Source organism: Phocoena sinus, chromosome 13 (assembly GCF_008692025.1).
Source record: "Phocoena sinus isolate mPhoSin1 chromosome 13, mPhoSin1.pri, whole genome shotgun sequence".
Classification (NCBI taxonomy): Eukaryota; Metazoa; Chordata; class Mammalia; order Artiodactyla; family Phocoenidae; genus Phocoena; species Phocoena sinus.
The window spans coordinates 40497930-40512262 of NC_045775.1; the positions used below are offsets into that span (position 1 = coordinate 40497930).

Genomic DNA, 14333 nt, shown 5'->3' on the forward strand with positions numbered 1-14333 from the left:
GGGGTAGAGAGTGGGGTTTCTTCCTGAGAGTTTTTTTTTTTTTCTTCTTCTAAGAGTTTGTCTGCCCTTGAGGCTAAACTCAAGGGTTAATGCTGCTTACTGTAAATGAACAGAACAACTCGTGCATATATTCCTAGAGTTGGATGGTCCACTGGGGAAACCATCTGGCCACAACCTGAATGTGGGGAGGAAGGCGCCTGGGACTAGCTAAGCTTTGCTGTTAAGTGCAAATAATTTACAGACGATATCAACTCTACCCTCACCCTTCCCCATCTCCATTCAGCTCTCTCTTCGTATGCCTGAGTAGGGTATACCCCCTTTCCTCTACTATAAACTCCAGTCCTGGAAGATCTGGACTGTTCTCTGACTCAAATAAGAGTTTATTTTATCTACATAAATTAGAAGATCAGAGGCTGTAGTTGGTTCCCAGCCAGCCCTGTCCCTGGCTCTTTGGTACTCAGGCTACCAGGAGGTCTGCTAATTTGCCTGTAAATGTTAGTGAGGGGCTTATTTTTTATTATTTCACTCCCCAGGGGCCACAACAAGCCTCAGGCATGTATTTGCAAGGTAATCCTGGCTCTCTCACGTTAAGTAGTTCGCTAGTGAGTGCCCAAAAGGGCAAGTGCAGGTGCAAGGGGGCCTAATTTATTCCAAGATTGTAACTCATTCCCTGAGGAGCTACCTCTTCTCGGGCTCACATTTCTGTCTCAGCTTTCCCTTTAAACCCCAATGTACAAGAGGCCTCGTCAAGAGAACAGAGGCACTTGCAGAAGGGATTTGAATGAAAGCCAGATGATAAATGTTCCATCCAGACAAGTGGACAGTGCATGTAGAGCCAGAGGGTACTAGTTCTGTTTTGAAGCAAAAGCTTAAGGAATGGGAATGTTTCACATTGGGTCTTCTTTTGGATGGAAATGCGTGTGTGTACACACAGACACACACACACACAGACACACACACACACACACACACACACACACACACACACACACACCATTCCCTTCCTCCCTCCCTGAAGGGCAAGCTCACAGCAATGGTATTGCATTTCTCCCGGGCCTTAACGTAATCTCTTAAGTGAGTGGGGAGGTGAGCGTTAAAACTCTTCAAAGACCCCCCTCCCCAATAAGACCGAGAGAGTGACTGGGGCGTGGAGGAGGTGAAGATTCCATTAGGTACTAAACGATGAGGGCTGGCCAAGTGTGCCAGCAGACCCGGACTGAACTTTTCCACATCAACCTCTAGGAGAAGGGGCTGTTAGTGAGAACCCTCTCCTTTCTCTCCCCTCCAGAAAGTGAACCGAATTGCCAGAACGTCATTTTCCCTTGGATCAAGGGACTCCTTTTTTTTTTTTCTTTCCTGGATAATGTGTCATTTGTTGTTTTAGAGACTGATAGAGCTTCTCACAGCAGTCACAGTTTACACTAAGGCGGTTAAACAGTTAACATACGTGTAATTGAAAATGTGCAGAAAATCTTTTGGTGTAGTCAGAGGTCTTACAAGAAAGGTGAGGCAAGTTCAGAGATGGGCAAAGAGGGGACAAGAGAATTACTTTGTTTCTTATTCTAACTCCCAGTTCCTAAACCCTGTCATTGGATTAGCGGCAGCCCAGTTCTAGGAACAGGAAGTAAGTAACCTGGTGCCAACAGACTGTGATTCGGTTCACTGAAACAGATCTGACCATCTAGACAGACACAGCCTTCACTTCCCGGGGCTTATGTTGGCTTCGGTGAAGGTGCTTATTTTTGATACTGCTACGAACATATTTTAAATATAGATGCTTCCCTTTCCTGAAACAGAAGTGACCCAGTGACATGAGTGGGGGAAGGGTAAACAATGTATGTCTCTTAGAGAAGAACAGAAAGAAAAATGGAAGCAGGGGAAATAAAATCACGCCTCTGCAGTACCTCGGCAAATCCTAAGTATTATAAAGAGTTGGGAATTCAGTTTGGGGTGAGGTTAAAAAGTAGTACTCTTGGATCCCAATAAATCAACGAACAGATACTTGGGAAATGCATGGCGGAGTGGCCGAGAGCCTGAGCTTTGCAGACAGACAGACCAGAGAGTTTGGATCTGAGTTTGTTTGGTGTTTGTCAAGTTATTTACTGTCTCTGAGCCTCAGTTTCTGCCTTTGTGAGAAGGGAATAAAAATGGTGTTTTTACCTTTGTGAAAATTAAATGAGATAAAGCTGCAGAGTATCACAGTGCCTGGCAGTGAGTCCTTGACAAGTATCAGCAATATGAAGAGAGAGGATGTGGTCACTTACTGAGTTCATGTTGAGGTCTAGGCCCTATGTGAGTACTCAATGAATAAGCCACAGTGCATCAGTTTAAAATCTAGCCGGGAAGAAAAGGCCTAAATACAATAAATAACAAAACTAGGGCAAAATATCAATGCAAGCTGAGTATGGACATAACTGGTTAAATGACAGATGAGGGGCATGGTTAATAAGGTCGTTCCATGAGGGTCCACGGGGTCCATGGGCCAAAATGTCACAGTCACAAGGGCCTAACATTTACACTTTGGGCATTATTTCCAAACGGGGATTGGAGGAACAATTTCATCACACAACTTTAAACTCAAATGTCATTACCTAACCACACCTACAGTTATCTTCTGAATAGCAGAACCATATTGCTTTGGGTTTGTGAATTTGTTAAACATAAAGACTAAACACCATTGCTATTTTTGTTACCCCGTTTTGGCATGTCTTCCTAGAAGAGGCGTGGGCCTCTCCTTTGCCGCACCTGACGAGCCCTGATGTAAGTTACAATAGGGACCTAGAGAGGGTGAGAGCCTGGTGGTCTGGAGGGATCAGGGAAGCCTTCAAGTCACGGTACAGTGTAAGGCAGACGCGGAGATTTCTAGTCGGGAGAGCCCTGAGGCCACATCTACACTACGAAGGGGAGTCTGAGCAACAGAGGAAGAGGATATATTTCTCTGGGGTGTGGGCGCTGAGGCAGACAACACATGATGTACAGCTCCTTCAGTGGTCTTAACGTCCTCTGAGATTTCTCCTGGGGGGTATTTAGTTCCAGGGTTTTGGCAGTGAAATGGGTATCTTTCTTGCCCTGGCTGGAATATCTCTTCCTGGAATATAAAAGAGGCGGGCCTTGCTGCCTTAGCCCAAGCCCTTAAGAATTCTAGTCATTAGGAAGAAATCCCCTGGCCCTTGAGCTAATCTGTGAGGAGTGTCTGATTCTGGAGAGTTCCCCAATGATGCATGCTAATTCTGAAGAGCGGCTCCTTTTCCGCAGATCCTTTAAATGGGTCTGAGTGTGGGCTGCTAGTTAACTTAGGGTGTGTACTGTTTGGTTGTTTCACTTTGCTTTAGAGGAGGGGGCACATCTGCATGTTAAGGCTGAATAATAGCGACTGCATTGAGCAGTTGAAAGAGTATCCCAGAAGCTGTATTCGTGCTGGGCTACTGTACAAGAGTGGGAATGAGGCGTCATCTGATTGAGTGCCACAGTGTGGTATGAATTTTATCAGTGAGTTTAGGAGAGGCAGAAAGCTTTGAGAATTCCTGATACCCAATAAACTATATCTCCAGTGGATCCTTTAAATACCTGAACATGTAATCTCTAAAGTACTCCCTCTCCACTCTCTCCAGAACCTCAACTTTTTAACCCGTCACCCACTAGGACTTGGCTTTGTTTGGACTACCCTCTGTAATTTGGGGCTCCGGGAACCTGAGCAGCCTGGAAAGCCAAAGTGAACAGGTGTCACAATCTTAGTCCTCCCTCTGAGGTGCTAAGCTCCAAAGATGGGTTAGGGAGGTTTCGAGTTGCTGGGATGTGTTGCGGGTGTGTGCGTCAGTCTTTGCTACGGCATCTATGCTTCTCCCTTCCAAAGCTGACTTTGATGGTCCCTGGCACACTTATGGGGTGCAGAGTTTGGAACTTGAAGGATAAATCCATGTCAGGACAAAGGGAAAAGGGAACAAATATTTATTAAGCATCAGCTGCGAGTCAGGCTTGCTTGGTGTTTTTTATGTTAGCTCATTTAATATTTGGTAGGTAGCCTGCCACGTGGGTAGCCCTCTCCTGTGAGCCTATTTTCAGAGAGAACACTAAAGCTTTGATCTAGACTCTGCCTAAGGGATTTCATCGTGGGTGCCTCTGCCAGGGGATCCTCTTCATGCCACACAGGTGTAGAAGTTGTGGACCAAGGTCTGCGTTGGAGAAATGCCCAAGTGGGGCTCGGGGGCGGACACGAGAAGACTCACATCTGCCGCCTCCAGTTGGCAAAGATGCAGCAGTGGCTGGGGTAGGTGAGGCTGGCCTCCACGAGTGTGACAAAAGCTTCCAGACTGGGGAGCTTTTTTAAGTTGTGAGTTGACTTGGCCCGCAGCTTCTTAAGATTTCCTAAGCCATAGCTGGGCAGGGAATGGATCCTCGTTCTTGAAATATCTCTGTAAGGAGAAAAGGTAAACATAACCTGATTACTATGGACCTAACATTTTCTGCTCTGTTAGCCGTCAACATAGCAGCTACAGTAGTAATATTTTTACCGGGGTGAGGAGGGAGACTCCAATTCATCCAGCACGCCTTGGTCAGATTAATATTTGGCTAAAGGGACATTTGGCCCTTATATTTGTGGTAGGAGGAGATAGATAACATGCCACTCTGTATCCTGGACGTACTTGCATCCTGGCTGATCTGGGGCTTAAATGTATCTCTTTTCCCCTTCCACAGTCTATCTATAGAATAGATACCCACGAATTTGCATAGGACCAAGGAAGTGAGATCATTTCCTCCTCACCATAAAACTAGATGTAAAAATATATCCAGTGAGCTGGGGTGGCATCTGTGGCCATATTTCAGCAAAGGATGCAAAGAGAACATACCATAAGGGGAAAAGGTATCTGGTGGGCAACAGAGGTACCCTCAGCACAAAGTCAAAGTGGCAATAGAGAGTGGTGGTGGTGCGCGTGGCATCCACAGCCAGACTTGCCTGCTCGTGTACCCTGCCCCTCTATCTATTAGACTGGTGACCTTGGTCAAGTTATCTCATTTCTCCATGTGTCAGTTTCCTCGGCTATAAAACAGGAATGATAATCATACCTACCTCAGAGGGTTGTTGTGAGAATTAAATGAGCTAAAGTTCATAGAGAACTTCCTGACCAACAGACAGCACTTGATGACTGGCCGCTGTTATCAGAAAACATCTCACACACACACACACACACGCAGTTGTTCTTGCTTTGTCGGAGAGCCTCTGCCTTGGTGAACCAGGAGGTCTATATGGAAACCAGTGTAAATGGTCATTTTAACCAGGTCCCTGTCACTGGAGGGTTCCAGAGTCCCATCCTTTCTGGCAGCAACACCAGTAACATGGGCCATTTTCTGGCAGCACCGTTGGCAGCTGAAACCCTCAAAACAACCTGACCAGTGGGGTGGGAGTGAAGAGATTTAAATGGCATCGGCTTAGACCTGTTGGGCCCAGAAAGTTGGCCATAAATGAGTACTTCTGATGGGAGTGGTAGCAAGTGATGACCAGGATGGATTCATTTCAAGCATCTTGGATATACTCGGTGAAGGAGAATCTTCTAATGTCTGCATTTCCTGTAAGTCAAAGCAGTGGGCACTAGGAGCAATGAAACTCGGGGGTGTGAATATATATCTGCTCCCCCGTATGTTCTCCCAGTCTGGTGAAAATTACTTTCTCAAAGCCTGGTTTTCATTGTGCCATTCATTCTCTTGCTCAAAAGTTTATAATGCTTCCTGTTGTTCAATGAAACCTACTCGTAGCTGCTGCCTTATTGTCACTTCCCTTTCCCAATCAAACTTCTTATACTAGTTGTCCATACTTGACGTCACCATTTCCTCATTTCGTAATCCAACTCAGTTTCTTCCCAGTCCCTAGAGAAACAATACACACTAAGGTAGCTATGATGACCAGCACATCACAGCCAGCGCTTTGTACTTCATTAGAAGTTCTAACCTTAGTTCTTCATTGGAAGTTGCTCTTAGTTCTAACCTTCTTGATTTCTCAATTACATTTCACCCGTAAAACACTCCTCCTTCCTGAGACAGTCTTTTTCTTGGCATCACATTCTTTTCAATTTCTTCTGACATCTACTTTGACTTATTTCTGATTTTTTCTTTTTCCTTTATCTATCGGAGTTCCTCTAAGCTCAGGCCCCTTTCTGACTGTACATAATCTTCCCAGGTGATCTCACCCACTTCCTTGGTTTCAGATACCAGGTATATGCTGATGGCTTCCCAATGTATATCCCAGTTCAGATACTACTTCTGAACTCCAAGCCCAGATAATCCACTGTCCATCAGATCCCACTCTTTTGATCACTTGCAAATATCAAAACTGAATTCACCATCTTCCTTGTAAATATGTTCGTCCTTTTGCTTTTCTTATCTTAGCAAATGATTCCTCCATCTCCCCCTGTCGTTCAGGATAGAAGCCTGGGAGTCATCCTTCACCCCTCCCCCTCCCTCCCTCGGACTCAGTTTTCTTCTTCTCACAAGCCTAACTTCTACATTTGTTACAAATCGGTCCACTTTTTTTGCCACAGCTTTAGTCTAAGTCACCATAATCTCTGCCTAGAGAGAAAGGCAACAGTCTCATAACTGTTCTTCTCATGACCATTGTATTAAGGTTCTTCAGAGAAACAGAACCACTAGGATATATAGAGATATATAAGAGGAGATTTATTACGGAATTTGGCTCATGTGATTTTGGAGGCCGACAAGTCTCATGATATGCCATCTACAAGCTGGAGAACCAGGAAAGTTTGTGGTATAATTCAGTCAGAGACAAAGACCTGAGAACCAGGACAGCCACTGGTTTAAGTCTCAGAGTCTGAAGGCCCAAGAACCAGGACCCCTGACGCACAAGACCAGGAGAAGATGGATGTTCCAGCTCAGGAAGAAAAGAAGCACATTTGCCCTTCCTCTGCCTTTTTGTTCTATTAGGGCCCTCAACTGGTTAGATGATGCCCACCCACACGGGGAGGATGAATCTTCATTACTCAGTCTATTGATTCCAATGCTAATCTCTTCTGAAAACACTCTCATAGGCACACTCAGAAATAATATTTACCAGCTATCTGGGCATCCCATGGCCCAGTCAACTTGACACATAAAATTAATCATCGTGGCCATCTAGCTCTCTCTCTAACGCAATCTTTACACTGCAGGTTGGGTGATATTTTAAAAATGCCAATTAATTGTGACTTCCTGCCTATAACCAGTCAGTTGTTCCCCATTACACTTCCAATGAAGTACAAAGCATTGGACATGATGTGCTGGTCTTGCCTCACTTCTCTCATATCCGTTCTGTGCCCTTTTCTGTGTTCTGCTCTGTATTGCAGGAGAGGTGGCCTCCAAGGGTTCCATTTCCCAGGTACCACCTTGTCAATCAGCTTTCAGTTGGGTTCAGCAGATGGCACTGGTGGGACTGGAGGGTGGGTGGAAGGGTGAACTTAGGCATTTCTCATTCCTTCTTTACCTAGGCAGCAGCTCCTCTGTGATTGCAGCTGTCATCAAACAGATCTGCTGAGGATCCAGCAGCTACCAGTCGTCCCAGTTCCCACATCCTCACTGGGCCCTTAAGTCCTAGGACTAGTAGCGATAATCTCAGGACTGCTAAAGCCCTGCTTGATATTTAGACAAATTTACATGATCAGAGTTAAGGATTACCATTTATGTACAACCTATGTAAATTTTACTTAGTTGCCCTCCTTGTTAGATGCCAAATAGATCAAATTTGTCAATGCTATTCAAATACTTCAGTGTGCTTGCTGATTTTTTCGCTTGCTTGTTCTATCACTCCTGAGAAAAGTACACTAAAATCTCCGACTATGATTTTGGATTGGTATACTACTACTTCAAGTTTTGTCAATTTTTGCTTTACATATTTTTGAGGATAATTTTTTAGGTACATATAAATATAGAATTTTTGCATCTTCCTGGTGACTTTCTTTATATCTAGTCTTTGTCTCCTGACTCTTTGGACATTTCTTCTTTGCTGGTTCCTTCCTGAACTCCAACTTTTCGACCCATGGGCTCAGAGCCTAGCCTTCTTTCCTCCATTTTCACTTAGCCTGTAGGTGAACTCCTCTAGTCTTATGACTTAGACACCATTTATATGCTGATGTCCCCTCCCCCCTCCCAATTTTTATCTTGAGGCTGCTTTTCTCTCCTAACTCCGGACTCATATTTCAGCTACCTCCTTATAATCTCTACTTGGATGTCGAATAAGAAGGTGAAGCTTTAGGCATTAAAAATTGAGCTCCCGATATCTCCCCAAACCTGCTCTACTTACAGCCTTTCCAGTTGTTCCTGCAAAAACTTGGAAGTCATCCTTGACTCCTCTTTCTCTCACACCCCACATGCAAACCCTCAGCAAAATAACTTGGCTTTACCTTCCACATAGATCTGGAATTTAACTACTGCTCACAACAGTCATTGCCATCACCATGAGGTAGAAGTTCTCGGTGTTCCAAGGTCTCTTTTCTAGTTCTTGCCTACGTATTCTAATTCTTCAGAGCTGGGGTCCCTGGAGATAAGTGTCTGATCCATGAACCTGTGTCCTTGTGAGGAGTCTTCGCTCTCTGCTGCTGAAAGATCCAGGTGTCCTGTCCTGTTCTCCACTTAGCCTTTCCAGTGTTGCAGAGCTTCTCAACTGTATTCTCTGCCCTAAAATAACCTTTCTAGTTTCTCTCTTCAGGCAATTAGCTCCTCTGACCAGTTCTGCTATTGATACTCTGTTCCCGGAGATGAAGTTCTTGTTTTGCCTGGTCTATGGGGTCGTCTTTTTCCCCTCATATATGGAAGGGAGCAAAGATTGCCTGTTTTGTCTAAAGCAGTTCAAGGCTTCCTCCAAGGAATGAGGTGAAGGTATAAACAAAGTGCTTCAGGAATAATTTAAACCAGGGCAATCATTTATTACCTGCCGTCAACATTTTTCATATTTCTAAAATCAAGTGATACAAAACAGACTATCCTTTCTTAGTTATGCCTTCCCCCCTTGATTTTAAAATATACAAAAATCACAGTAATTGAGTATTTCCAAAAATAAACAGATTTTTGTATTCTGTGCAGTGCCATGCTATTCTCTCATTGACTCTGTAGTCGATTAAAGATGACTGTAAATTCTTTATACTCTTCCATAGAGGGTCTGTTTGCCCTTCCCTTGAATCCAGGCTGAACTGTGATGTCTCTGGCCTATAGCAGAGTATGATGAAAGTGTTGCTGTACCAGTTCTGGACCTTGCCTTTCAGAGCACTGATAGCTTCTAAATTGGTCTTATAGAGCCCTAAGCTGTAGTGAAAGAACTCTGATGCCCTGAGAGTGCCATGCTGGAAAAAGTCTAAGCCATGCACAGAGGGTTCTGGAGGACGAGGTGCCGTGTGTGTGTGTGTGTGTGTGTGTGTGTCTCTGTGTGTGTGTGTGTGTGTCTGTAGAGAGGTACCAAGGAGGACAGATGCACCAGATATATGGGTGAAGGGTACAACTTGGAGTAGACCCCCCGGACCCAGCCACCTGAACCGACATCACATGGATCAGAGACAAGCCACCCAAACTTCTAAAACATAAAACTGTGGGGAAAATGGAATGATTGTTTTAAGGCACTGAGTTTAAGGATAGCTTTTATGCAGAAATAGAGTACCCAAACAGACTTGCATTGACATCTCTGAGATTCTGTCATCCCCATCATTTTTAACAGCTGTAGATGTATTTTTCCTTGAATGCCATTAAGAGTGCAGTAGCACTATAGTCTGTATACTTTCTGCCTCTCTCACGTACCGTCTTTTGCTTTATATACTAGCTGTTTGTATTTGCATTTTCTCTCTCCTGGAGGGCAGAGGGCTCCTTGCATTCTCAGCAGTGCCTTTCACATAGTAAGCACCCAGAAAATTGTTGCTTTGTTCAAAGATAGGCTGGGGAATGGCACTGATGGAGGATTGGGAAAGGAACTAGATAGATCACCCCAGCCAGCTGTGATGTCTTCTGACCTCTAGCACTTACAGAGACTCTAGTACCTTGTATTATCTCTTCTGCTGTTTCATACTATTCAGCTTTTCATGTATATTGGTTTTGTTTCCTCAGCCAGGTTTCAGATGCTCTGAGAGCAGGGATTACTAAGATACTTTTGTGTTCTACACGGTATTAATATTTGGCACAGAGCTGGGTTCGTGAAATCTACTCAGTGGATACTTGTCTGATTAGCAGAGATGCCTCAGCATCATAAAAAAAAAATGAGAAGTTGAAGCAAGTCTCACAGAAGAGCAGTTCTAAAGGGAGAAAGATGCAAGGCAGATTGAGGAAATCTGGATTTAAAGGGGGCTCAGCAAAACGGTGCTTCTGCAGCAGGCAATTATATGTGACTGAGAGTATCAAAGGAATCAAGGAAGAGAGCATCCTTGTGCAAAGTTTACAAGGAGATAGACACAGATTGAAGACGAAATAGACTAATGTGTGTGTGGGTTGACCTGCGTGCAATCCAGTGACTAGGTGTTGGATGGGGAAGCCTGCTCGGGAAGCGTTGGTGCCTCTCTGTCTGCTGAGTGTTCTGGAGTTAGCTTGTATTTCGGCTTCCTCCTCATTACAGCTCCAAAACATGTGAGCTGCTGTCTTTTTCACTAGGTGGCTTCGCTTCTGGGGGACTATGGCGTCTTGTCAGTGTCCTGGGATCCCGAGCGTCCGCTGGTGGATGTTGAAAGGAGGGAGTGGTTGGTAGGAGAGAGATGCAGAGTCACTTAGAGTTTGGTAAAGCACAAGTCTTTAGCAGAAGTGGTTCCTGGGTGATAGGGAAATAAAAGTGTTTGTAGAAGTGTTTACTTCAAGCTTACTGCATACTTGCTGGGGTGAGCAAACATGGAAACTATCATAAGGCTTCCATATTTTGGACTGGCAGAAAAATGTTTCTCTGGTATCTCCACGGATTAAGAAAAGTCCATAGACATTTATATCAGCAGGGGAAGGGGTAATCATGGGCTGGTGTTTTTAATCCTTGTCTTTCAGGCTGGTCTCATGCCGGCAGCCTTTCTTTTTAAGGTGCCACTTTGGTTAACATTTCAGCACATGCTACATTCTGGCTGGTTTTGAAACGTAGTACCAAAGGAGACTCATAAGACAATGGCTGAAGAGATTTAGTAATCCTGAACTGTTTCAACATTGTTAGGGTTCTTGATTTTGAGATACAAAGTAGAAAGGGAAACAGCAGTCAGTAATAAGACACTGAGTCAGGAGAGTTAAACTGTGCTCTGTGCCCCATTTAATAAAGTGTGTTATAGCCAGTGCCACAAATTTGATTTGAACAATTTCTACTTTTCCCAGCAAAGATATTGTTACAGGTCAATCATTTCCATAAGTGAGAGCACATTTCTGGTGTATGCTACACTGACAAATGGCTAGAAGACCTCTCTTTTATGATCCCAGGCGGAATAAAAAGGCAATTTGCTTATCTATAGGACTGTGCGTACACTGGTAATGGAAGAGAATCATTCTTATACAAATACCTCAGTGTTTGAATCTGAACTATCAAATGAATCTGAGCTATAGCCACATCAATTTGATAAACCATCAGAATATGATTGTACCGGCTCCAGACTGCAAAGGCAATGCATTAAATTTTCCCCACAGGAAATGGTTTCCCAAGGAAACAGTTGCTTGATTGCTAAAAAAAAAAAAAAAAAAAGAAGGAAGGAAGAAAAAGAAAACTTAAGTGAGTTCAGAATATCTCGTGAAAACTCAGATGGCTACTGATGTTCAAGGTCAAGACTCATGAGGGGGAAGTCAGGATGCTAGACTGCTCCTCGGAAGCTCAATGGAGATTGTCTGTGTGCCCCTAGCTTTCTCTGCATCTATTTCTCTTTGCAGTGGAACATCTTATCCTTGCACCCTCAGGTGTTCAGAGGCTCCCTGTTTTGCACTCAACTAAAATTTTTGCCTTCAGGAAAGGAGTTATGTTTGGTTTGAGTGCCCTCCCCTTAACTCTTTTAGAATCCCTTGCATATATCTCCTGGGGACAAAACACTGAGCCTGTTGGGGAGGGAGATTTCACCACAGTTAGCTCTTGGAGGAGATATTCTGGAGACCCGGCCAAGCTTCCCCATTCCCAGCACTGGTTCTAGGGCAGTGATTCTCAGTGTGCTTTCTGTACCAGCAACGTCAGCTTCACCTGCAAAGTTGTTAGAGGTGCAGGTTCTCAGGCCCACCCCTGACCTGCTGAATCAAAAATTCTGGGGGTGGGGATCAGCCATCTAGGGTTTTACAAGCGTGCCGGGTGATTCTGATGCAAGGTCAAATTTAGAACCATGGCTTGAGGGCAGCTGAGGACCGCTCACAGCGTAGGTGGCCCGTAGCCGAGTTCTGCTCTGGATTTGCCCTCGCCTGACTCACCCGAGACTTGGCTCTTCCTCAGGGCCAGCCTGTACCCAGTGACTGTTGATGAAAAGGCCTGGCCCCTTACCTTCAGTCAATTTTGAAGGGGCATTTTTTTTTTTTTTTTTTTTTTTTTTTTTTTGCGGTATGCGGGCCTCTCACTGTTGTGGCCTCTCCCGTTGCGGAGCACAGGCTCCGGACGCGCAGGCTCAGCGGCCATGGCTCACGGGCCCATCCGCTCCGCGGCATGTGGGATCTTCCCGGACCGGGGCAGGGACCGGTGTCCCCTGCATTGGCAGGCGGACTCTCAACCACTGCGCCACCAGGGAAGCCCTTGAAGGGGCATCTTAATGCCAGAGCTCCCCATAGGATCAGCGGAAGCTTCTGTTGCAAATGCATTGTAATTCAACTTCCCTGTTAGCCTGCTTCTGCGTCCATCAAGCACTCCCCACAGACTCCAAGAGCGCTCTCCAGTAAACCTTTTGCATGCAAATATCAACATCACAGTCTGGTTTTCTGGGAGGGGAATCTGACCCGAGCCACCGTCACAGCCCTAACCTGAGCCGCATCTACTGTGGGCTGAGTGGTCTGCACACACTCCTTCTGCAACCCGTGAACCCACAGCACCAGCATGGGCTGGTCCTCTGCACACGCTAAACAAGCAGCTCTCAGGCCAGGGTTTCGCGGGGGTTGGCGCATCAGGTTTGCAGAAGTAGGGGATGGGATAGGCCCTAGAGTCCCAGGTTAGCAGCCAGAGAGGCTGGTAAGACATCTGCGGACTAACCTGAAAGCCCCAGAAAAGGAGGCTTGTTGTTAAGCTGATCAACCCACTTGCCCCTAAGGGGAGGAGAAGGAGACCAGCAGTTACAGGCTGGGCTTTCGGCCAGGACATTGCACGTATGTCCTCATGCATTGAAATGAAAAGATGTAGGAATGTATTATCACTCTCTACCTTTTTAAGTCATGGCAAGTGCTTCGTAATTCCTTTGGATTTTCTATCCATTTTATTCACTGTTTCTGTGGTAAAAGGGTGGAAAGTGGACCTGTAACTCGAGGACCCTGCAGAACTGCTGGGGATGACGGCATCCCTTCCTGCCGGCATTCGTGGCAGGGCTGGCTGTGGATTCATGTTTGTGTTTTCCACTGGACACTGATCAGACACACCGCCCAGTGCCTCAGCCTGGGACCTGCTTGTCAACTGCAGGGGGCGTTCTTCTATGCTGTGTGTGTGTGTGTGTGTGTGTGTGTGTGTGTCACTTACTGGTGTTCTTGGGCTCAGGGGTCTGGTGTTTGTAGTTATCTTCCCCCCTATTTTAGTTCACAGGTAATTTTAGGGGCCCTTTTAGATGTTTGATTGGACATGTTTATGTACTTTTGGTGACATGGTATGTTGGGACTACATGGGGTGTAAGGCAAGACACCTAGTTGCTGGTTTAAGCTCTGCCACTTAACGGCAGCGGTGTGATCGATAGCAGGTCACTTCGCATTTCTGTCTCTGGTTTCCTCAGCTGGGTAATGAGCTAGGTGGGGATCCTGTCCAGCTTGAGTGTTCTCAGTAGCAGACAGTGGTTAAGGTGCTGTGATTTTATAGTGTACCTGGTACAGGTCACATATGAAGACCTACCCCATCACAGGTATGTTCTTACGTAACAGATAGAGGGGCCTGTTTAGGCACATTCAAAACCCTCAGGACTGTTAGCTAAGTGAAATTGACACACTGCTATTCTGCTGGTCAAAGGCATCAAAAGCACTTTCTCTAAGTCTGTCTGTCTCCCAGGTACTCTAAGAATAAGAAACATTGACTAAGCGTTACAAGTTCTGAAGACTCTGTATATTGGAACTCAGGGACTCTATGCCTGGCGCTTCCCGTTTGTTACACCCGTGTCCTACTTGGTGCCTCATAGGGCACATCGTGACCTGATATTATTAAGTTGCATATTTAGTTCTATTGTCTGACTCCCCCTTATGAGAATGTAAGCTTTCTG

At 45.3% G+C, this 14333-nt stretch overlaps 1 protein-coding gene across 3 annotated transcripts in view; it reads right to left on the reverse strand.

The window, feature by feature from the left end:
- The window catches only part of FSHR (follicle stimulating hormone receptor), a 164438-nt gene that overhangs the window by 4489 nt on the left and 145616 nt on the right, over positions 1 to 14333 (reverse strand). For all 3 annotated transcript variants that reach the window (XM_032652718.1, XM_032652717.1, XM_032652719.1), the window contains one exon: positions 4227 to 4412. In XM_032652718.1, the coding sequence (XP_032508609.1) occupies positions 4227 to 4412 (186 nt within the window). The remainder of the gene's footprint in view (positions 1 to 4226; positions 4413 to 14333) is intronic.